Source organism: Heliangelus exortis, chromosome 3, assembly GCF_036169615.1.
Source record: "Heliangelus exortis chromosome 3, bHelExo1.hap1, whole genome shotgun sequence".
Classification (NCBI taxonomy): Eukaryota; Metazoa; Chordata; class Aves; order Apodiformes; family Trochilidae; genus Heliangelus; species Heliangelus exortis.
Genome location: NC_092424.1, coordinates 27374989 through 27399409, shown reverse-complemented (window position 1 = coordinate 27399409; position 24421 = coordinate 27374989). Strand labels below are relative to the sequence as shown.

General features: G+C 38.8%; 1 protein-coding gene across 6 annotated transcripts in view; it reads left to right on the top strand.

Moving 5' to 3' along the window:
• The first annotated feature begins 232 nt into the window (after positions 1-232).
• The window catches only part of ENAH (ENAH actin regulator), a 93235-nt gene continuing 69046 nt past the window's right edge, over positions 233-24421 (top strand). For 4 of the 6 annotated variants that reach the window (XM_071739779.1, XM_071739774.1, XM_071739780.1 and 1 more), the window contains exon 1: positions 354-488. In XM_071739779.1, coding sequence (XP_071595880.1) covers positions 484-488 — 5 coding nt within the window. In that variant the 5' untranslated portion in view covers positions 354-483. Of the gene's footprint in view, positions 489-24421 lie in introns of all 6 variants that reach the window. The other 2 variants (XM_071739775.1, XM_071739781.1) reach the window with 2 other exon arrangements.

Below are 24421 nucleotides of genomic sequence, written 5' to 3'. Positions count from 1 at the left end.
TCGCCCCTCCCTCCCCCGCGCGGGGCCGCCGAGCCCCATTCAGCCGCAAGGCGCCGGTTGGCGCGGCCTCCGAGACACGCCCCTTCCTCCGGCCCCCGCGGTCCCGGAGCGCACCCCTCCCGCTGCCGCGCCCCTCGCCGCTCCCTCAATTTCGCCGGTGTCTCCGACCTCCCCTGCAGTCCCGTCACCGCCCATTCTCCTCCTCCCGCTTCCCTCCCCAACCCCCCGCCATTCTCGCGCGTTGGTTCGCTCCTCCCCGCCCCTTTCCTCCATCTCTCTCGTCCCCTCCTACCTTCCGACTCCCAGCGGTGGTCTGGCCCGGCCCGGCGGGAGCGGCGGAGACGGGCGGGGAGGCGCCGGCGCCCGGGGGTCTCGCTGTCCATTAACGCGACCGCGGCCCCAGCGGAGCGGCGAGAGGCGGGGCGGGGGAGCGAGCGGAGCGAGCGAGGAAGTGGGAGCGGCTCCCCGACCCCGGGCAGCACCATGAGGTGAGGGGCAGACCGCGGAGCTGGCAGGCGGGCGGGCGGCTGGCTACTGGGGGGGGGTGTGTGCTCTGTGCCCCCCGCCTCTTAACGGCCTGCAGCCGTGAACGAGACCCGGCAGGCGCCGGACCGGCAGAGGGGGAGGGCGCCAGGCTGAGGGGAGCCCCGCGGTGGGGGAGGGGCCCATTGTTAGTTCTCGGGTGGGGGAAGGGCGGCCCCGCCGTCCCCCTGGTTCCCGTCCCCCCCGGCGGTGAGTTGTGTTGGGGGGAGGACAGCGGGATCTGGGCCCCTGGGAGGAGGCCGCTCGGACCCGTTCATGCGACTTTTCGGGCTGGTGGTGGCGGTGCGCGCCGGCACGCCGTGAGCCCGTCTCCTTTCTTCTCTCCCGGTGCTGTTTTGGGGGGTTTTTGTTTGTTTTTTTCTTTGGTTTTGGTTTTGTTTGCTTGTTCGGTTTTTTTTTGTTTGTTTGCTCTTTGTCGGTTTTTTTGTTTCTGCTTTTCCCCCTGCGCCTTAACCGGTTCGTGTTGCATTGCAGCAGCAGCTGGGCTTCTCCCTGTGTAATCAATAAAGAGGCGTCGCGGGGCGGGAATCTCCCTCTCGATTGTCGGGAGAGTGTCGCGTTTGGAGGTTTCAGATGTAAACACTGAGGTGGACGTCTCTGGGGGCTGGGGGAGGAGGAAGGGAGGTGGGTGCCTGCCTGCCTGCCTTCTCGGAGGGGAATCCCGTTCCCCGCTCGCTCATTCATTTGAAAGCGATTTTCTGCCTCCCTGGCCTGTCCTCCCCTCCCAGCTCTTTTAGTGTCTGCTCTGTTTCCACAACCTTCCTGAATTGGTGCAGGACCCAGTGAGAATGCGACTTGGTAGCCCGGACGCTGCTCTGCATCTGTGTGCTCTCTGTAGTCCTGTCCCACAGTTAAACAAGAGGGGAAGCCGGTTAATTTTTTGTGTTTTTTTTTTTTTTCTTGTCCCCTGGTAGAAGATTTTTCCTGTTTTGCAGTTGGATTTGAACCTTCTTTGTCTTAAGTATGAATGTAAGTTGTGAGGTCCTTTTATAGTATGCTTGGCAGATGAAAATCAGCTGCTGCAAAAAAACTGCATTAGCCGTTAGAATTCTTTGTCAAGGACAATAAGATCCTAATTACATTGTTTTGAACCTAAGGATGTCCCCCAGCCTCCCCCCCATGTGTGTACTTACAGCTTCAATGGAAAGGGTAGCATTTGCCGCGGGAAGCATGGGGAAAATCCCCTTGCTTTTTTTTTTTTTTCTTTTAATCATGTTCTGTGTTCCCCTCAAGTTTTCTTTGCTAACTTTAGGTATTTATGGCTTATGTTATTTTAAGCTTTGTTTTGTCTCCTCATAATGTATTTTCACTTGTTCATGTTACTCCTGTAGAAGTCAGATACCCTGCAAATAAAAAGTTACGACTTACAAAACTTACAGTTCATACACAGATCCTTTAAACAGAGGGCTGTTGTTTTTTGTATCTTATTTTTATCTTGACAGTCTTTAACACAATGGCTGCTGTTAATCTAGCAAAAGTTGGCATAAGTATTCTGAAAAGCCCTGTATACACATTTGGTTTTCATACTGGCAAAAAGTACTTTAATTGTACGAGTGATGCTGTTCAATGAAGTAACCTGTACCAGCAAGACTGTTCTTTCACTGATGTAACTGTATGTGTGCTAGGACTTTGCCAGCTTGGAGGGAGCACAAATATTTGTCTTAATCAGCATAACAGGTAAGTGTCTAGGTTGAACCTACTCTTTAGGTTTCTTATTTAGTTGTTTGAATAGTTGAAGCTGTTAGTAAGTATAGGCCAATGAATATATTAAAGGTCTGAAACTTTTCTGCCTGCTCATGAGTGCAGAGCCCTAAACTAGTAAGGGGCAAATGTAGTTTCAAGTTGGATGGTTGGTCATGGGTTATTTCAAAGAAACCTGACTTAAAGAATGCTCATTTTTAAGCCTTTTAGAAAAAAGAAGAAAAATATACCAATAAAACTACAGAGGCTAAGAAAATTATGTGGTTAAAGAAGTGTTTCCTCTATAAAGGCACTATTAAATTTGACTCAGTTTTGTTTAATGGTCTGACTCCAGCACAGTGGATAGCTTTCACTACTTGCTCTCTCTTTGGACTTGTTGAGACTAGGATTGACAATAGATTTCTGAGACATGTTTAAACAATATCTTCCTGCTGTATTTTGTTCGGGCAATGTCTTTAGTGTATATTGCTGGTCGAGGCAGGTTATGATGGGGTGGAGTGACAAGATGGATTGGACAAATGACCAGCATTTCATATACAGATCCTTTGTATATGCAGGGAGTGTTAAATCTTGGCAGTTAATACTAAAAACATAATTTTGACACATTATCTCCTGGAATGCATAAAACGCAATTACTGTTCTGTAGGTAAGTATGCAGTTGGTGCTCAAAAAAATACAAAAAATAAATAAATACTGGAAGTCATGAGGTAATTTGGCTGGAGAGTGGCCTGGTAGAGATGGGTCTGGGAGCACTGGTTGACACCTCTTTGAACATGAGCCAGCAGTGAGCCCAGGTGGCTGGGAAAGCCAGTGGAATCCTGCCTTGTATCAGGAATAGTGTGGCCAGCAGGGCTAGTGTTGGAATTCTCTCCCTGTGCTCAGCACTGGTGAGGCCTCACCTTGAATACTGTGTGCAGTTCTGGGCCCCTCACTTCAAGAAGGAGATTGAGGTGCTGGGGTGGGTCCAGAGGAGAGCAAGGAGGCTGTGAAGGGAGTAGGGGGAAAGTCTGATAAGGAGAGGCTGAGGGAGCTGGGGGTGTTTAGCCTGGAGAAGAGGAGACTCGGGGGGGACCTTATCACTTTCTACAACTCCCTGAAGGAAAGCTGTAGTCAGGTGGGGGTCGGGCTCTTCTTGTTAACAAGTGACAGGACAAGAGGGCATGGCCTGAAGCTGCATGAAGGGGAGGTTTGGGTTGGATATCAGAAAGCACTTCCTCATGGAGAGAGACATCAGGCATTGGCATGGACTGCCCAGGGAAGTGGTGGAGTCACCATCCCTGGGGGTGTTTAAGGAAAGGCTGGATGCGGCACTTGGTGCCATGGTCTAGCCAGTGTGGTGGTGTGAGGTTATAGGCTGGACTTGATGATCTCAGGGTCTTTTCCAGCCTCAGTAATTCTATGATTCTGTGATTTGGTTTGTGCAGGGGGAAAGCCCTCATTTTTCTACTCTGTCCTTTAGCACATACATGTGTGAGAGCCTGTTCTTCAGCCATCGCGAACCTCAACTAATTCTGATGATTTCGTGTTAAGATCTTGTGTCTTCTTTGGGTGGTTAGCTGGTCAGTTACTGAAGAACAAACTGTTTTTTCTTATGTCAATTAACACTAAGCATCATTGTAAGCAGCATCTTCATGTTGTAAAATAGTCAGCAATTCCATAAGACACAAACATCAGTGGTGCACAAGAATTGGTCTGTTTTGTGTTCAAATTAGAATTACATGTTGTTTGAGTAGCATCTGTTCTGGGCTTTAGGTTGCTGATAAACTTTGAATATTATGTATTCCAGGTAAGTGGTCAAGCCTAAGTGTGAAGTTACTTGGTTTGGGCACCAGCTTGCATTGGGCCTGTGTATCTCTCTCCTCTCCTCTAGGTAAAAACAATTGATTCTTGTGAACAACTGATTCTTGTGAACAGCATTCTTATTATATTATGGTTAGCTGACTAAATACTGTTCTTCATATATTTTCCTGAATGCACTTACCTCATAATAATAAATAATACCACATAATAAATATTCAGGAATAGTAATATTCCCGAGTTTTCCATTTACCAACTGGAATGTTATGGGGGAAAGAGGTAGTTAAAATCTAGGTAACAGCACAATTTGGTGCCCTGGTTCTAGTAATAGCATAACTTCTCATCCTTTTTCTACAAGAAGAACACGTGTGAACAGACTTTTATTGAAGCATATGTTAAAATCTGTATTATGGTAGCTGATAAATGTAACACTCCTGCTAAAGCTGGGATTCTACAGTGAAACTTAACTGATTTTTTTTTTTTTTTTTAAATCTAGATAATTCTTTTTATGCCAGCTGCAGTAAAAATAAATGAGCTTTCCAAGATCCTGATTTTAAAAAATCAAACTGTACAGCCTTCTCTTGAGATTACTGCATTCATTTCTTTGTGTAGGCCAGAATTGGTTTTTGTTAGTGTCAGAAAGCAGACTGCTTAGTCTGGTTTAATTACTCAAGTTGCAGGAACTGGGAAGAAACATTATTTTTTTAGAATTTTAAGTTCTGGTATTTCCAGTATATTCATTTATGTTTGTGGTGTGCTACTGTACCTATTGTATTTGTGGATATTCATTCTGGATGTAGATTGGTCAAGCAGCTAAATTATCATAGACTTTGAGTTTTTAGAAAATCATGTCATTTCCTCCCTTGTGTTTTCTGATAAGAAGCCGAATTTGTGGTCTCTAAAATTAAAATTTCTGCTTACTTACACATAGCAGCTTTTCTGCTCAAGTGTGTTGCTTTAGAATGTAATTCATGTTATCATTTAAAAAATCATTGTGTTTAATGCCTGGGTGAGTAAGCCTTCATCATGTTTTAAATGTTCTGCTAAGATACCTGATACTATATTCACTGTGGGGTTTTTTTTAATGTCTTTAACACATGAGTGAAAGCCCATGGCAGAAGTAACAAAACGTGTACCTTCATTTGCACTAGGATTTCTTGAAGGAACCTGGATGTGTTTCCCAGGATTTTCAGAGAAGTGGGTGAGCGTTGTATTATTAGTGACAGTAGTATGGCTCAGTTTACTGCAATAATTGCAGTTATTTAAGGTAGTAAAATACTAGAGTGGCAATGCCATTAATTTCAGTGGTAACACTTTAGTGTTAGGGGTAACACTTTAGAATTTGGCCTTTGCTCCATTTTAAGATTTGCTCAAATAGCAAATTTTAAGTAGAAAGCATTATTTAGTTGAGAAGTGCTTCACAAAGCATTGAAAGTCCAAACAGGCAATTAAATCAATTAAAATCAGACTGGATATGCATAATTGCAAGCAATCAAGCAATACAGTTCTAGAATTGCTCATATCTCAAGAGTAAAATTGGTGGAATATACAGGGTTTTTTTTTTTTTCAGGTGGATACAAGAATTCAGGTTACTTTCCTTATTCTCATAAGTAAACTAACAGATGAGCTGAGTCATCTGTCTTGGTTCTGACCATCTGATATGGAATCTGACAGCTGTTTTGTCTTCAAGGTCTCTTGGTAGTTTAGTGTCGTTTTGATAGTAAAAGTGTAAGTCTCAAAGAATACTCTCTGAATAGAGAATGTGGGAATCAGAACTTTTTTTTTTTTTTCGAAAAAGCTGTTTATAACCATCTTAGCAATTCTGTTGTCAGCCTCTAAAAATTAGAAACAGTCTAGGAGTGTGTATAATTCAGGAATGCTCTCTGGAAGTGTATGTACCTTTTTTTCTTGGCTCTGTTTCATGACTTCATGTTTGGAGGTCAAACAAAACTGAGTCAGTTGGTGTCCCACTTCAGACCACTATAGCGTAAAAGCCTTTTTTTCTATACTTCCATAAAAAGAAGAGTAATTACTCTTCCAGCACCTGTTTCAGCAAATGCTTTGCTACCACACTTACTGCCTGAAATGTCGTGTCTCGGCGCTGCCTTTGGCATGTGATTGGAAATACTGAGTAATGAGAACTGCACCTTGCCATGCCAGTGGATTTCATGCAGAACTCTTACAGAAGTAGGATATTGAACCACTGTACTTCACTTTCATTACTAGAGAGCAGATGCATTTTGTAAAACAGAATTATTCCCTTCTTTAACCTTTCATCTAGAATTGACCGTGACAGTCCATTCCTGCTTCTGCTCAGCAATGTAGAAATACATGTGCCATCTCTCTAAACATCCAGACTTGTTTAGGCTCTTAAGAATGCTGCAGTGTTGAGAGAATGAAGATGTGCTTTTTGTCTTTGATTCAAAAAATCTTACTTTTAGTAGTAGCTAAAAGCAAACATGGCAGAGACAGAAGTCACACAAGCCTCGTTAAACAGCTTCAGTACATTTAAGTAGTTTTTGATGGTCCCTACCTCACTCCCTCACACTACTCCTGTCTTTTCCTTCCAGCCCTTGTGAATTGTATGAAGCTACGTAGTTTTCTTGGGCTGTTGGCACCTCTCTTGGAATTAATACCAGGAGCAAAGGCACTTTTGTGTCTGTCAGTATTTAAACCTGCCAGATGAAAAGACAGTGTTGTGTCCCTATGGTCCCTCCCCTGCCCTATTCAGTGTGCCCTAACATACAGAATTTTTTCCCTTTCAGAAATTACTGCACTACCTTATTTTAACTTTCAAATTTTTTTTACTTGAGAAATATAAACATATATCCAGGTAACTGATTCAGAACCAGTTTTGCCTCATTTTAAAATGCTCTGTACCAACATAGGTTTTTAAAGGAAAACACAGTTTTATTTCATAATTAATTTTTCTGATAATTCATAAGTCTCTTTACTGCAGTGACTTATTACAAATCTCCTTCACTGCAGCTGTTTCACAACTAATACTTAAAAGTTCCAAAAAACAATGTGAAAATCATGCTTACTGCCTGTGACACCATTACACATGTGCTGCTCCTAATGTTACAGTTCTGTAGACATTTATGGGCAGCTTATGGAACTACTGCTTGGAAGAAGATGTGTTGATTTTCTGGGTTTTCTACCCAAATGCTGGTGACAGCCTCGTGGAGAAAATGTGGCTGTTCAATGTGGCATGAGATGAATTGTCAGTCTGCTTTGGGTTAATTTTACCAGCCTGAACTGCCTGTGATGAGCACGTTTTGGGAATCAATGCACAACTTAGTGCGAGGAGTTGAAGTGACATTCTCTTGCTCACAATGAATAGACAGGGCTCTCTAAAAGCAAATGTGATCAATATTCAGGAAAAAAGTTTAAAATCTGTTTCACATATTGAAAATTCTGTGGGCAGAGCTGGCTTATATAAAGGAAGAATATTGAAAGCTACTGCAGTTTAGTTCAGAACTTGTATGCTACTTTGCTGTGTGTCTAGGCTGGTGGTGTGGGTTTGTTTTTTTTGTGGGGTTTTTTGTTTGGGTTTTTTTTCTTTGTTTTTTGTTTGGTTTTTTTTTATTTTTAATTCTTGTAAGCAAAGGTGCTGACACCCTTTGAAGTAGGGAGGAGAGAAGTGGAAACTGCACTCCAGAGGGTGATAGGAAAGTTCTACTTTGCTGGACTAGCTGCCAGAAATAACATTAATCCTGTAGCTTGCAGCACAATCAAAATTGGAAGGATTTTTTCATATGTAATCTCATTCTTCTGTAATTCTTCACAAATTTGAAACTACTTTTCTGTTACAGGTTACAAAGTTACATATACCTATTACAAATTCCCTAAAGAAGGTAAGGTTAGGTGGTTCTGTGTTCAAGTGTACTAGCCACCTTGTTTAAAAAAAGTTTGAAATATTGGAATTTCGCAGGATAGTAAAAGAACAAGAATAATCACTGGTAGAGCTAAAGCCTCTGTTATGCCTTAGTTGCAGCTTTATAGCAACTAGAAATATTTACATTTTCTATTTAGAGGAAATCAGTTTCTATGTATGTGGCACTCTCCTTAAACCAGCTTCCTAAAATATTGTTTAATACTTAAATTTTTTTAGGCAAATGATTGATGTGACTTTGCAGGTTATTGTACAGTGATACCAGATTTTTAACTGAAACAGTTTGAAGGGCATGTAGTTAAGGGAATGTTTTATTGTGGTCTTGTCTAGCTAATGGTAATACTTTAACATTTCAGTTGTATAGACCAATCTCCATATGTGGTCATATCTGCTGGAATTTTTGTGGAGCCTTCCATTGAAGTTGTATTTTTTTCTTATTGTCTGGGATGGAAAATGCAAATGCTAAACAGGAGGATAATTAGGGTTCTCTTGTACTTTATATATTTCAAGATGTTTGAGATGTTGTATTATTGGTATATTTACTGGCATTGCTTGAAAACAGCTGGAATTTTTGTTGCATTGAGCTTTCTGGTTAGCTGTGCAAATCTGACTTAAGCATACGCTCTTGAGTAAACCTGGACCTTGAACCTGGCAGTTTTGCCACTTGAAATCACTAGCTCTTGAAATAGCTTTTATAAAATATATGTTTTTTTCAGGTACCAATGCAAGGCTAGAAATGCTTTCTTTTCTAGCTACTGTAGATATTCATGTCAATAGTTTGTTATAATGAGCAATATACATTACTATTTGTTTTGAAAAATTGTTTTCTCTGTATATTTTTCTGGTCTGTAAAAGTCTCTTTGCTTTCTTTTAAAAGCTTGGAGTCTTTTATAAAGAATACATAGTGCTGTGTACACCTTTTATTTGGTTTCCTGTGTTGAACTCATGTTGGTATTTGAGGAAAGTATATGATCTATCTGGCAAATTTAGTCCATTAAGCAATGCTGGCTCATCTGTAGAAGGACTCAGTCTAAGGTAATAAAACTTTTTTTTTTTTTTTTTTTTTTAAACTTGAAGGATTTGAACTTACTACTGAATGCAGTGAAGCTTTGCTAGAAAACATGTGTTGCTGAATGGATTTACAAAGCCCATTTAAAAAAAAACCTTGCTGTTGGCTACGGTGGATTAAGTTAAGTGGACTTTACAACTTCAGAATTAACGTTGTTATTTATTGTCTGAAATAGATGGTGTGGTCAGACTGCCAAAATAACTAATTAATACAAACTAATAAAAATTAACCAATTTATGGCAGAGATAATAAATCAAAGTAGTGAATGATAGCACTGTCATGAAGATTATCAGTGTTGAAGCGCAGCATTTGTGTAAGTCTAATCATTGAACATATTTAGAACAGGTATACTTTGATAGTAGTTACGTTCTACTTTAGCAGAAATAGTGATTTGTTTGTTTGGTTTTTTTAAAATTGCTTTGAGGTACTTTTTTCTAGTTCAGATTACTCCTGAATACTTTGTGTGTCTATTCGTTGTATGTCTGTATATGAAATAAACATATTTTGAACACAGGATTGTCCTATTCACATATGAACCATCTGGTCTGAAACAGAGTATGGAGGGTGAGTGAAGATGTGAAAGATCTATCCAGTTCAACCTTTTTCTGTCCAAGAGAAAGCTGATCTGTTAGCTGCTGTTTTGAAATGCAGTAATGGATTTCAGTTGAAAATTTTGACTTGTAATTGAGGGAGGAGGCCAAAGTATCAAGTGCGAAGGAGTAAAGTTAAACAAATACTGTACCCTAAAGATCTTGTGCTCAGTCTCAAGGACTGTGGTAGTACCAGTGTTCTATGTTCTGAAATGTGGTGTGATGAATGTAGTAGCTTTTAGTTTAGTGATCTACTGTTAATGTCATCATATAGGAGTTATTCTCAAAATTATTACCTCTTAACTTCATCTGACCTTACAACTAAATTGTGAGGTGAAGAAATCTGGACTGATGCGTTCAGCAACTTGATTTTGTGTTTTTGCCAATATTTTAGTCTTTTCATAAAGTTTGGAAGAATAGTGCATCTCAGGCTTTTGGTTTTGGTGTACTGTACTGTCAGCTTTAAAATCAAAGAGTACTCCTGTATATTTTTTTTTTTTTTCATTCATTTCTTATTCACTGATAGAACAGTTCTATGTTCCTGTAACAAAATCCCCGAATAGATGGCAGTAAGGTTGTCTTGCAGTTTACCAACTGATGCTGTAGCTGTGTTGCTCTAAAGTCATAAACAAGACAAAGGTTTTACAAGGAGAGGTGCAATGTTTTTTATTAGATCAGCTGCTGCAGTGGTGGGGATCAGGACACAGGCACACAGCTTTCAGACCTTCAAGTGAGACTTCCCAAGAAAGTTACTCAGTTCTTTGGAGACACCATGTGGAGATTTTCTACCGTGTGGATTGTTGCAGGCATGTTGCAGTAACAGATAAATGTTGCTGTGTGGTTTATTTTTTATGGGTAGCTCCTGGTTTCAGTGTCTGACCTAGAGTTTAGTATAACTTACTATAAAGAATAAGGTGCTTAAAAACAGGTAAGCAGCTGTAAGATAGTATTTAAATTGCTCTTTGTTTTTGTGTTACTCTGCAAACATCATGTTTGCATAAAGGAAGTGGCCATTGCATTGCAGAGAAATGTCAAAAAATTAAAAAAAAAAAAATTTAAAAATGTTACTGTTCCTGTGTAAAGATGTATTTTCCTTTGAACCATCTGATTATTTGGAATCCCTGGAAAAAACAGTGTTTGGACTGCCTCGTCTGAGGAGTACATCTGTGTTATTTTTTTCATTTTATACGTGGGGATGTAGTGTTGGTCACCAGTGTGACTTGTGTATAGATAATCTGTAGAATGCAGATAAAAACGGATTGCATTGCAAAGGTTCCATCTTTAGCTGTGACTAATGGTTAATAATACTGAATACTAGGGTTTTATGTTTGCCCTGTTGAAGTCCCTAGTTAGTCATCACAGGACAGAAGAGTGTACAGTTAATCCACTTCTGAATACTCTGAATATCTTGCCTTCAATTCATGTGATTATTTTTTTAGGGCAGATGGATGCAGCAGTCTTTCCTCTTGCACTCCTCTCTGTCCTGACAATAAAAAGAAATGTTCAGTTGTTTAGGATTCCCAGTATTTGATTTACCTACAGCCATCAGATTTTCATCTGATCTGTTCTATGCCTCACAAATTGAGAAAGAATAAAAAAAAAAAAAAAAAAAAAAAAGAGAAGTTACTTTATGGTATCAGAAATCCTTAGCTCTTTTGAATGGGGGGTTATCCATAAGCTTGTTAATGGTATGCCCTACAGTACCTAGATCTTATAATAAGGCCTTCATAATGTTTTATCTTAAGTTGTTCTTCTAACAAAGCGCATGTTTCATAAGTGATAGGATGAAGACTGAGCTGCTAGTGTAACTCCAAGGAATACTTTCAGGTTTGGTTATTTATGTAGTAGCATCTTTAGTATTAAACATTAGTATATTTGAAATTATGCATTTTTTTCCCTGTGAATTGAACCAAAGTGCCTGTCTTAAGTATGTCTGCTTTTGGGGGTGGGTCTAGGGAGTGAACTAACCCCAAAGCCCAGTCATTACATATTTTGGTTGTGACTCTCAAGAGTGTCTTGAGAATGGGTCTTGTCATGGGAATTGGGGGGGTGTTTAAAAAACAAAGAAAAAACTGAGATGACTCTCCCCGATTTGGTGATGCATGTTTTCATATAACTTATGATGTGTCAATGTATCAAGTTCCTAAATAGTTGAGTTATCATAATTTTTCTTTTCTTTGGAGGAGGAAGAGATTTTATGCAATTCATATGATCTTATAGAAGACTTTCTTTCCCACAAAGAGAAATACAGTTTAGATGTCCACATGTAGTTTAGCTTCATAATTTGTAGCAGATCTTCAACTCAAAGTAGTTTGGATTGATGCTTTTTTTTTTTTTAAAACAAAATCAGCAACACCAACACATGCAGCACAAACATAGCACTATTTCTAAATAGTTTTGCTATAGGATTCTAGAACTTGAATACTTTAATATTTTTACATAATATGATAAATACGTGGTATAAAATGATGAGAGCATTCTGCATTTAGGAAAAGAAAATTTTTACATTTCAGAATTTTTTCTTGGACATTAGGTAATACCAATGCCATGAAGCTTCTGTTTCTCAGGAAGACTGGGGTTAATTGTAGCTTGGCAAGTAAAAAAAAAGTTCCATATTGTTTTTCAGCACCAGATTCCTGTTGCTATGCAACAAGCAGAATGTTACTTAGTACAGGATATAATAAATTTGTATTCCCAGCACATACCTCTGCACGTTCATTTTATACTTTACAGGATGGGTATGGCTCTGACTTCCTGCAGGGCTGTAGTATGAAGTACATATTTGAGTTTCTATTCTGGTGCTTGCTGTAGCTGAGGTGATGTCAGTGTACGTGCAGAGCCTTTCATTGTTTTCAGATGGATGGGAAGACCTGTGCAACACAGGCTTCCAACCAGACAAAAAAGGGTGGTGGTTGTCTTCCCCAAAAATGGATTGTATTGCCAAAGAATATCTTAAGACTTCAAAAGGGAGAAATTTCTTGTTTGCAAGAAATCTTGGACTTGAATTCTGAAAAAGCTTTAAATGTGATGCAGAGAAAGTAATGCAGATGGCATTATAAATCATTAAACCAAGTATCTGGTTTATTTTTAACAATTAAAATTAACTTTGGTATTTGAATATGTTGATACCTCCCTTCCCTCTATCCCTTCCTTATCTGTCCATTCTAAAACCTGCCAGTCTCAGCATCCTACTTTATATTTGCTCTTGATGGATTTTGGAATAAATGTTTAGATGTAATTCAGTTATTACTTTCTATTGTTCTGGAACTAGTAATTAAGTAATGGACAAATGACAACATCTGGTAAGACATTATTTCATAATCTAGCTAAACTTCCTACAGAAAAGAAGGGAAAAGTATTATTTGAAAGCTAGATGACTGTTTATTTGATCTTTGTTTTAAAGGCTGTCATGTGATGTAGATGATTGAAATACAGAAACTTTAAAGCTGTATGTTTTTAATACCGTATTTTTAAGAATAAAATGCATGCATTGTGCCTTATATGCTATGAGCTTTATCCTATGTAGTAGTCTTATTTTAAGCTGTTGTTATTTTTTGCTGTGGAGTTTGATATCCATCTTCCAAATGTAAGCTGAAATTAATTTAGATACTAAAATTAACACATCAAATACTCTTTCTATTTTTAGAATTGAAATGTCCCATTGTCTTACATCTCTTTAAATTGTCGGTCTGAAGCAGATTTATAAATGGTTGGTTTGTTTTAAATGTTACTGTAAATTGGCTTTTATGTGTGACTTCTTAATAAAGCTGAAGCCAAAAGGAAGAGTCAAAATAAAGTTAGGAAAGACTCAAGACATCTCTCAGTACTGTTCTCTTGTTTGTTTTGCCAAGGGGATGCCTCCAGTATATAAAGTGTCATTAGAGGAGCAAGAAGCCTTTAATAATACCATTTTCTTTCTTGTAGTCTGCTGCTTAATTCAGAGCTCAATGCCAAAATGTTGCATGTGTATTCCCAGTGTAACCCTATAAAAACTTTCTCTGGTTACAAAAAGATAAGCTGATCCAACCTTAAAAAATTCTTACATACTTCTGTATTTGGTGAGATAAAACCTGAGTCCTATTACAGAGAAGTGATTTAAAGACGTGGACATGGGTTGCCTGGGGGCTTTTGTTTTCTGTTTTAGGAAGGTGAATCCTTGCTTCTGTTGCAGACTGGCAAGAATGAGAGTACTCTGGCTTTTGAGGCTATGATTTATTTTAATGGTGTTTTTGACGCAGGAAACTGTAGAAATTTGTAAAATTGTTCCTTCTTGAGGGGGACAGAAATAATGAGGTTGTGTTTTGAAGGCTATTTTTTGTTTGTTTTAGTTTGTCGTCTTGTAGAGGCTACAAAGTCCAATGAATGAGGTACAGAACTGCTTGAAAAGAATGGGATTTCGTAGTCTCAGTGTTTTCTGCAAGAATGGACAGCTTTATATTTTTTTAAAGCATTTCTTCTCCTTTGGTATTGGTTGTGTTGTTCAAAGTTGTCGTGGATCTTCACTAGCTGTATCCTCACTTTTTTCCTTACTAACTAACTTAAGACTGTGGGCCTGGTTTGTTAAAACAGTAAATTATTCAGCATGTACCTTTAATCCTTCAAAGAACATTATATGGCCACTGAAGACAAAGGGCTCTAGATCGTCTTGGATTAAATGATTAGAAGACTTGATCAGAGCAGTTAGTGCTCTTCAGATCTCCAGTTTTTGAGGAAACAACTTCCCATTTCTTTCTCCTTTAATTTCCATCTTTTGCTAATTCCTTAAAAATAAGTGTGTTCAAGTTTGAAGCTCTCAAATGTTGTATTTTATGGCAGTATGCTTAAGCCATTAGTAACTTCTGAATTTGGTATTCAGAACAAGTTTTGATTAACGTGCAAAACCAGCACTACGCGTTCAGTAGTGAAGAAGCCTACTAACTGTTCATTTACTCTGTACATTGGTTAAGCCAGGTAGTCTGAGAAAAAAGTTGGGAAGGCTGAGAGGAGTAAGTATGTTGCTAAGACTTTTCAGTGGTTTTACAACCAGAAATCACTCCTTCCTCTCACATATAAGCAAATGGAATTTGTTCTTAACACTTGTACTTTTTTTAACTCAGCAGGTTATTTTTTTAACCATATTACTGTGTAGTATGAGAATGCACCTGAAAGAAATGAACTGTGCTTACAACAGTGTGCTCTGTCTAGAGAGGGACACTGCAACTCTAGAAATATGTGCTCTGCTCATAATTTGGTTGAAGTTAGCAACTATGATTAAGCACACTGAGATCCATCCATTAATATATATTGTATCAATTTTTATGACAAGAAAGAACCTTGACACTTACCTCATTATTTTAGTGTTTTGTTGCACCATGTGGCTTTTTCTGAAGATGCTTTGATCTTTATTGATCTCTTCTTTGCCATATAACTAAAAGGTGATGCTCACCTTTTCTATATAATAGGACAGTTCACTTCACTGACTACTTCTAGATACTCTGAGGTGCAGCTACTCTTTAATGAATGACAATGGGTCATTTTTATGGGTTTTGGCTACATGGCAGATGCAGGCCCGGTTGTCAGTGAGAGAGGTGTTGGGGTACCCACAGGAACAGGTTTTCAAAATAACTGTACATACTCTGGCTGACTGTTGGGATGCTCTAGGGAAAAATTATGGGAGCAATCTGGGTACAAAGATTTTTCTTGTACTCTGTAGACTGCAGTTTTCTCTGGCCTATAGGCTGCATTTTGGGAATCTCAGTTAAATGGATCCTTAATCTGAGATGATACTGCCTGTGTCACTCCTGTTCTGAATTCTGAGTTATCTTTGGAGTTTTGTCTCACTTAAGGACTGAAGTTTTTCCATCAGTATGTTAAGGCTTCCATACTCATTTAACTGGAAAATAGAGAATTGTTTTTGCTCCTCTTTAAAACTACCTCTAGTGTATGTGAGGGTTTATATTTCTCCAAAGTATTCTCCAGTTAGAAAAATCAGTTTCATTAATCTTTCATTGTGGGTTGTTTTTCTAGACCTTCTGACAGTTGTTAGTCTCCTTCTGGTCTACATCATTTGGAAGCCAACGCTGATCGTTCTCTAGTCTGTCATGTATTGATTTACATCTGTTCCCTGGAATATATAAATCTATATGTAGACCTGAACTCTTTTTTTTCTCCAGTCACATTTCCAATATGTTGGCATTATTCAGAATTCTTACCTTGTCTTTCTTTCTGCTTGCATCTTCTTCTGGGCTTCTGTCTTCTCTAACGATGCAAGCATACTCTTCAATTTCTTTACAGTTCTGTTGCAGCATAAGCATCACAAAACTACACTTGATATATTTTCTCTGATTAGAGCACTGACAACTGCTATCTGAATATGGTTTTCAAAACTACTTTCTGCTCTTCTTACAGTATTTTTTTGTTTATATCTTTCTAATGAGAATCCCCTGTATATTCTGTGAAAAAGTCTTACTACAGTAACTGCTACTTTTCTGCCTTAATTCGTGTAGGACTTCAGAAGACCTTGAGGAGATTAAACTTCATTTACAATATTAGTAATCTTAACATTAATAAGTAATGTTAAGATATCTCTATCTCTTGGCAGGTTTTTCCTGCAGTCAACAGGTTTGTTGTGCTGTTTTTCTTAGGAGTCAAGTTTAAACATAGGGTCTTCATGAACTTGACAGCTTGCTTCCTTTCCTGTTCAGTTCCTTGTATCAACTCAAATACCTGCAAATCTGATCAGAATCCTTGCATAGTTTGAGGTTCTGAACTCTAGCTGAAAATACAGTAATATTAATTTCAGATAAAATTTTGATGAGTTTCTTCTCAGCTTGAAGTAAAATCTGTTCAACAACTTTGCAGTCTTCTGAAAACTTAGGCTTATAGCTATGACATGCTGGGTTTTCTCTTGAAAAAAAAATCAGTAGTAAATGTAGACTCCAATATACAAAGAATTCATCTGCTGTGGTTGAAGCTTGCAGATTTTTACACGGTTGGAAACATGAGCTTTGTAAAAATGAGTGCAGAAAAAATCAGAAATACGTTGCTAGCATCACTAGTAGTATCTCAGAGAAAAGACTAAAATGTAAAAAAAGAGAGTGGTATGAGATTCCCTGGTAATGTCCAAGTCATGGTGGTAAGAAGGATTACCCTCTTGGGATCCAAGTAGGGTGTCACAGTTTGTGGGGTGAGCTGTTGGGCTATAACCTACTGATAGCCTAAAAGGAGTAGGTTGGTTTTGCAGAAATAACCCTCTTTTTACTCTTGTCTTGCTATAAACACCTGCAGTATTCTTCAGATTTCTTTCCCTTACCTGTGGTACCTGTGTGTCATAGATGCATGACTAAAATCCTTTGTTTGACCCAGGGTGCTGTTAGCTGCTGTGGATTTTAGCCAAGTTCTGTACTGAATTTGAAATGCTTGAAATTGCTCTGACTTCCAGGAGAATCTTCTGATTTTCATCAGAATGAGGTATGTTAAGGAATCTACGTTGTTTAAAAAGTTTGGAGGAAGTCATAGAGAATTGGAGAATATTTTGGTGGCATTCTCCTACAATATAAGCACATTGTTTTTAGAGACAAGTGTTTTACTTGAAAATAAGACTGATTGATTGAAACTGTTTTGTCTTGAACTATGAGAGTTAATGTTTATGAGTAATTAGCAGTAATCATGGCTTCTGCATCTAGCAAAAATATTAGCTGATAAGATAGGCTGAGTTTGCCTTCTTTGTACACAGCTTATTTGTATTTCATAGCAGCCTAAAAGAGTTGAAAATACTGCTATACAGTGGTATCAAGTAGCTTCAGTAAATGCTGATAAGTGGTGGCTGGCACTTGCAGAATTGTAGTTCAGGGTGAGCTTTATGGAAATCAGAAGCAGAATCGATTCCTGTCTTGAAATTTTTAAAGTTAATTGAACACTACTATTGAACATTAATTTTTGTAATGCAAATTAAAACATTTTTTAAATGCTGGTTTATTCTTAGAAATTTCTTTGATTTCTTTACCTGTGAGGGGATTAACTGGACAAATTTCAGATGAACTATCAATACCAAATTTAGTTTGCAATTTTACAGTTTTTTGATACATCTTTTTTGCAAATCAGGTTCTCTTCTAACATGGGAGCTTCTGTTTCTAGCTTTAGCATATCTTGATCTGCAGTTTAGGCAAGGTTTAGTCAGCTCAAACCGCTTCAGAATTTGTTTGCTTGCCCTGGTCTTTAACAATTCTAATTTAAAAGGCCACTTTAAAAAGTGGCTGCAGGCTATGGAAGCCTCAGGATTTCCCACAGAATTTTTCCAGTTTGGGGACAACTTGAATGATATAGCCTGTGTACTCTGTGTGACCATGGTGAAAAGTGCTGGGATTATTTGCAGCTCTGTTTGATGCACAGCAGCTATTGTTAGCTCTCCAGTTGAAGCCAGAGCAGGAATTGTTTTTCTTTTTTGTCATTGTCTAGCCAGACCTGCTGCACTGCTCTCTGGGTCTTGAGTCACTAAAGGTGATAGTATTGGCAGACTGCCTACCTTTTAGTAGCTGTGGGGAGCTGAGATGTGGGGGCTGTAACTTACATGCTTGGTTTTGCTTTTAAATTATTATGATGACTGCAGACAGTATATCTCTAGTAGCCTATAAAATTCACTTTATTCAGCTTTCCTGTTTGGTTTAGAGTCTCTTGGAAATTCAAGCACTCTTCCTGGATAATTCTTTACCATAGAGATTAAGCCCTGTTTATTTGTGTGTGTGATAGTAATGAGGACAAGATTGTTCACATCTATCCTGTAAGTACAGTGGTGTCACTAACTCACACATGTGAGCCTCTTTTCTTTTGCCTGTTGCTGAAGACAATGTAACCTTTTTTAGTTCCATGTAAAATTGGGATACTGAACTAATCACAGTTTCATCATAGAACACACAGAGAACTGTTCATTGTCTAAAATTCAGTTTTAATCTGCATTGTACTCCGGTGTGTTGTCATTTTAAATTTTTTGGATCTGAAGCTATTAGAGGGCATTGTAACAATGCTTTTCTGATGTTGCTTGATAACTAAAGAGCAGGTCTTTTAAGGACATGACTGTGTTCAGTTCTGGGCCCCTCAGTTCAGGAAGGGTATCAAGGTCCTGGAGCAGGTCCAAAGGAGGGCAACTGGGCTGGTGAAGGGACTCGAGCACAGATCCTATCAGGAGAGGCTGAGGGAGCTGGGGCTGTTCAGCCTGGAGAAGAGGTGGCTCATAGGAGACCTCATCGCTCTCTACAACTCCCTGAAAGGAGGTTGTAGCCAGGTGGGGTTGGTCTCTTTTCCCAGAAAACCCTCAGCAAGACAAGTTGTGCCGGGGGAGGTTTAGGTTGGACATTAGAAAGAATTTCTTTACTGAGAGGGTGATCAGGCATTGGAATGGGCTGCCCCGGGAAATAGTGGATTCTCCATCCCTGGAGATATTTAAAAAGAGCCTGGATGTGGCACTCAGTGCCATGGTCTGGTAACTGCAGAGGTAGTGGATCAAGGGTTGGACTTGATGATCTCTGAGGTCTCTTCGTACCCAGCCAATTCTATGATTCTGTGATTCTAATATATCAAAAGTTGTGTAGCAATACATTACCCATGAAATCATGCCAATAGATTTGAAAGTTGTTATATCTAAAATTAATGTCAGATTAAAAAAAGAAAGCTTTCAAAGTTTTCCCCAGGGTTGCTGCCTGGGCAGTGTGGCTGTTTATCTAAACAGTCTTCCTTCTGACGACTTGAAACAATGGAAAATTAATCTAGAAGATTTTGCTTCCTATCTTAGATGTCTCGATAACAAAACAAAGAAAACCGGATGTGTAACTGAAACAAGGCAAATTTCAAAGTTCTAGAATTCCTGGCCCATGGGAAGAATTTGGTTATGTGTGAACTGGTGATTTTGCTATCAGAGTAGCATTAAAAAATGAGAGAAATGTAGTGTTTGGGGGCAGTCCATCTAGTCCCATACTCCATCCTGGAGAGTAGCAATAGAAGGTTGGAAGAAACAACCTGAGGCCACTTAGCAGTGATCCCTTCTCCTCCTCCTCTTCCATCATCCTAGAGTCCGTTGTCTGATTGGAGACATTTTGGAACATGCGTGTTGATCCCTTTTATTATTCTTTTTTTAAGAACCTGTTATCCCTGGAGTCTTCTAATACCTTTTTAGCTGGCTGATTTTATCTGTTTACATAAGTTTTGATGCAACAACATCTAGAAATTCACTGTCTTTGCATGTAACTTTTGGAGTGGTGGGGATTGATATTAAATCAAAAGTTCAGATCTTGGTTCACTTTGGTTCGCTTTTCCACCCTCATTGTGAGCTGTTTCTGTTTAGTGTGTTTAAGGTATGTAGTAAGGTATGTAAGACAGTATAGCAATTATATTTCATTGCAAATTAAATGAAATGGAGGAACAGATACATTGCCTGTGCTACTGTAAGGCCAGAAGGGTATTACCCTTACCAGTTGACTCTTCCACCTTCCTTTCCTGTATCTCCTTGCTATAGGGGTTGTAAAACTGAACTGGAGAAAACCTGGTAAATATTGTGGTAGTCCTCAATATTTTTATATTGATATTTATAAGTATTTTACTTAGTACTTGAGGCTTTCAGTGTAAGTATTTATAGCCTGGAAAAAAACCCCACCACCTTTATCACAGTTAAAATCTAGTGAAATGCTTGAAATTACTCCTGTTTCAAGTTGTATGCTGGCTATTGCATTCTTGTTGGTTTGTATTTTGGGGGTTGGCATAGTTTGTATATCTTGAATGGTAGGATTACTCTGGCAATTTTAACATAAATTTCTGGATGCTTTCAGCTTAGTCTGACAATAATGTAGGTTTGGGGCTTGATTTCTCTCATGTCCTCAGTTACCATGAGCAGGGGTAGTACTTCACTGACAGAAGGCAGCAATTTTGTGGGCTGTGGAATATTGAAGAGGTTAACAGTGCAGGAAACTGATGAGTAACTCTTCCTGCTTTGTTCTAGAGAATCTGAAATGCTGTTTTAATAAGTTCATACCTAGCATGCACACAGAAGGTGTATTTACTTACAGAAGAAATTCTAAATTTTTTGTGTGACAGTTGTTAGCTGTAAAGAATGAACACAGCCATATGCTTTTTTACATACAGCTATGTTCTAGTTCATTCAAAATTCAATCATGTTTCCATGTCAGGACAAAAAGCCGTTTTTATACTTGTAAAACTTCTGTTGAAAGAAAAGGTGGCTATGTAATTTAAATTTAGGCTAAATAAGGTTCTTTTGGTTGTATTGGAACAGTGAGTCATACAGGAAAGGTCTTATTTGTGTGTTTATAATTATGAAAAGGTAGCACCTAGCCAGAATATATGATGACCATGATGACAGGCCTTTAAATAACTTGTGTAGAAGGCATGCAACTTTTTAATTAAATTAAAGCTCTGTCTCTTATTTCCTTTTAAAAGTGTTGTGCATTTTAAGAATTGTCCCTTTGATGCAATTAAGATGCCAAAGGTTGTACTTAACTATTTTGTTTCTCTGCAGTGTTTTTGTGGCTGGCTATCTGCCAAAGTGAGAGTGCACTTGGGTGTTTTGAATATAACTTTTCCATGTGCTTTTTTGTTCTCCTGGGAAATCAAATTTCTTGACTGAAAAGCTGTTGAAAATTTGGTTTGACTTTTTAAATAAACGAATGCACAGTATATATTTGGGGTTTTTTTGTTTGGTTCCCCCCCCCCCCCCCCCCCCCGGATAATTGTTTTCATAGACATTATACTCTGACCTACATTAAACAACAAAAAATATTGTAATAAATCAGAATACCAACTAAAATTATAGTGACAGCAAAATGAAAATTAAATTCTGTTTCAGCAATTTGCTGTTCTAATTAAATAATTTGTTTTGAGTTTTATCACTGGAGTACCCAGAGTTGAATATTGATGAAGAGCAGAAGTCATTCTGGCTGGTGTTGCCCCATAATTCTTGCAGAAAACAACATTTTTTTGCAATTCTGCATTGGTGTAGAGAAGACAAAGTGAAAAAAAAAATGTAAAGCATGAAGAAATATTTTACAATAAAAATTTAAATGTTGGGGTTATTAATTAAATGTAAATGCAGACATTTCAAGTGCATTAAATCTAGGCTACATCAGGTAAAGTAAACCCAGACTGTATTACTAATAATTACTGTGCATATTAATTTAATGGTATGACTTTGTCTTCAGAGAAGGTGCTGGTGTATTGAAAGTCTGTCTTCCTTGGCTTAGTTAGAGGGGTCGTTAGCAACCTGCTAAGTCATCTGGAGGGACCTTTGAGCTGCAAGCACTGCCACACCCGGGCTGCTTAGCCTTGCTGTTTGAAAAGACTGGATTCTTTAATAATTCATTACTGAAATAGACATCACTTAAAACTGTATGAAATGTGGTACAATGGTAGAAGTCAATGTTTTTGGCTTCTGATCATACAGAAGCTTCAGACACATTAGAAAATGAGTGCAACTCTTTGTTTAAAGAAAACGACTTTATGGAAATTGTCTCGGAGTCAAAATTATAAGGCTTTGTAAGGCAGCTTTTTTCCTGGTGAAAAAGTGTACTTTTAAGACTGGAGACTCCATTGGAATAATGAGTGATGTAATGACATCAAGGTATTTGAAATACTTCTACAGGTTTAGTGAGAAAAATTTATTTATTTGAATTCAATATAGCCTTATTGAAGGCTGCAAATATTGCTGATATGAAAGTTTTAATTCTGTCTAGTTTTCTGTTAGCTGGTACTTTTAAAAACATGACTTTGTGTACTTAGGGAGAGCATGGGTAGCACCAACCTGATTCTGGGACAAAGAACATATATGCAGACTTTCCTACACAGTTGATAGATGTCATTTACCTGGACCTATGCAAAGCATTTGGCACTGTCCCACATCACATTCTGGTCTCTAAACTGGAACAATACGGATTTGTTGGATGGACCACTCTCTGGATAAGGAACTGCACGGATGGTTGCAACCAAAGAGCTGTGATCAATGGCTCAATATCCAAATGGAAACAGGGAACAAGTTGTGTTCATAAAGGGTCAGTACTTGGACTGGTGCAATTCAACATCTTAGTCATTGATATGGGCAGTGGAATCAAGTGCATCCTTGGCAAGTTTGCTGATGACACCAAACTGTGTAGTGAAGTCAACACTCTGGAGGGAAGGGACACTATCCAGAGGGACCCTGACAGGCTTGAGAAGTGGGCTCGTGCAAACTTCATGAAATTCACCAAAGCCAAGTGCATGGTTCAGCACCTGGCTTGAGGCAATCCCATGCATGAATTCTGGTCGGGAAGAGCAAGGATTGAGAGCAGCCCTGAGGAGAAGGTGATGGTGGTTGAGAAGCTTAATGTGAGCTATCTATGCATGCTTGCAGCCCAGGCAGCCAAGCCAGCTCTGTCCTGGGCTGCATCAAAAGAAGCATAGACAGCAGGTCAAGAAAGGTGATTCTCCCCTTTTACTCTGCTCTTGTGAGATCCTACCTGGAGGACTGTGTCCAGTTCTGGATTCCCCAACATAAGAAGGACATAGAGCTCCTTGAGCATGTCCAGAGGAGAGCCACAAAAATCATGAGAGGGCTGGAGCACCTCCCCTATGAAAACAGGCTACAGAAGTTTGGGTTGTTCAGCCTGGAGGAAAGGAGGCTCTGAGGTGACCTTATTAGTGGCTTTCCAGTACCTGAAGGGAGCCTACAAGAAAGCTGGAGTGGGGCTTTTTGTATGGGCCTGTAGCAAGAGGACAAGGGGCAATTTATTCTTGTGAGGGTGGTGAGACACTGAAACATGTTGCCCAGGGATGTTGTGGATAACCTTCCCTGGAAGTGTCCAAGGCCAGGTTGGATGGGGCTTTTAGCAACCTGACCTAGTGGTACGTGTTCCTGCCTATGGCAGGGGGATTGGATCTCTGCCAACCTTAGCCATTCTAGGATTTCTCTTCAAACTAGTAGCCAAAGAGCAGCACAAGTGGAAATACATCAGTGCTAATATTGATCAGTTCTATCAATCATTAATTGATAATATCAAAGCTAATAATAATTGATCAATATCAACACTAATAGTAAAAATATTTTGAATCTCGGTGACCCACTTTGAAAACCAACAGATGATTGCAGTAACTAATTCAATCTAGTTAACTATTAATTGTTAACATTTGTGCATTCGTTACATCTCATGTTTTGACCTAGAAAAAGGGAGGCATGCACCATGAACCATCAAGTAGAAGCTATTTGAGTTTCTCTAATTGTCAGCTACTTAATTCTTACTGTAAGAGATGCATGAAATAACTAGAAGGCAGTAAGCACAGGCTTTGAACACAAGCGCATCAATGCAGCAGTGTGCTCCTAACAATTATTTTGAAGGTTTTTATCTAAACAGAATAGCTACTATAAAAGGACATTTGAATTGTCATTTCAGTGAGTAAAGCAAAAACTACTTTTCAGCATGTCTTGCTTCTCTTAAATAGGTTTATCAAACTCTACAAGAATTGTTACCCAGTGAAATAAAGAACAGTCTTTCTCAAGAGCAGAAAACATGCACATGTAAGAAACTAGTAAAATGCAATTAGTAAAAAGGCAATTTCATACGAGTTATAAAATAGATTAACACCTTTATTATGACATTATATGCTGCCTATCCAGAGAGTAACTCTTCCTGTATTCCAGCGCTTTCGCAATGTAATTATCGTCTAAGATTCTTCTTAAATATTGTCATTGACATTTACTCTCACTTCAGAACAAGTTACCATGTTAAACAGTGAGAAACTGTGTTTGCCTTGGTTTCTTGGTTGCAGAATGTAAGTCTCCCCAGTTGTTCTCTCTGCTTTGCAAATGTTCATGTTTTG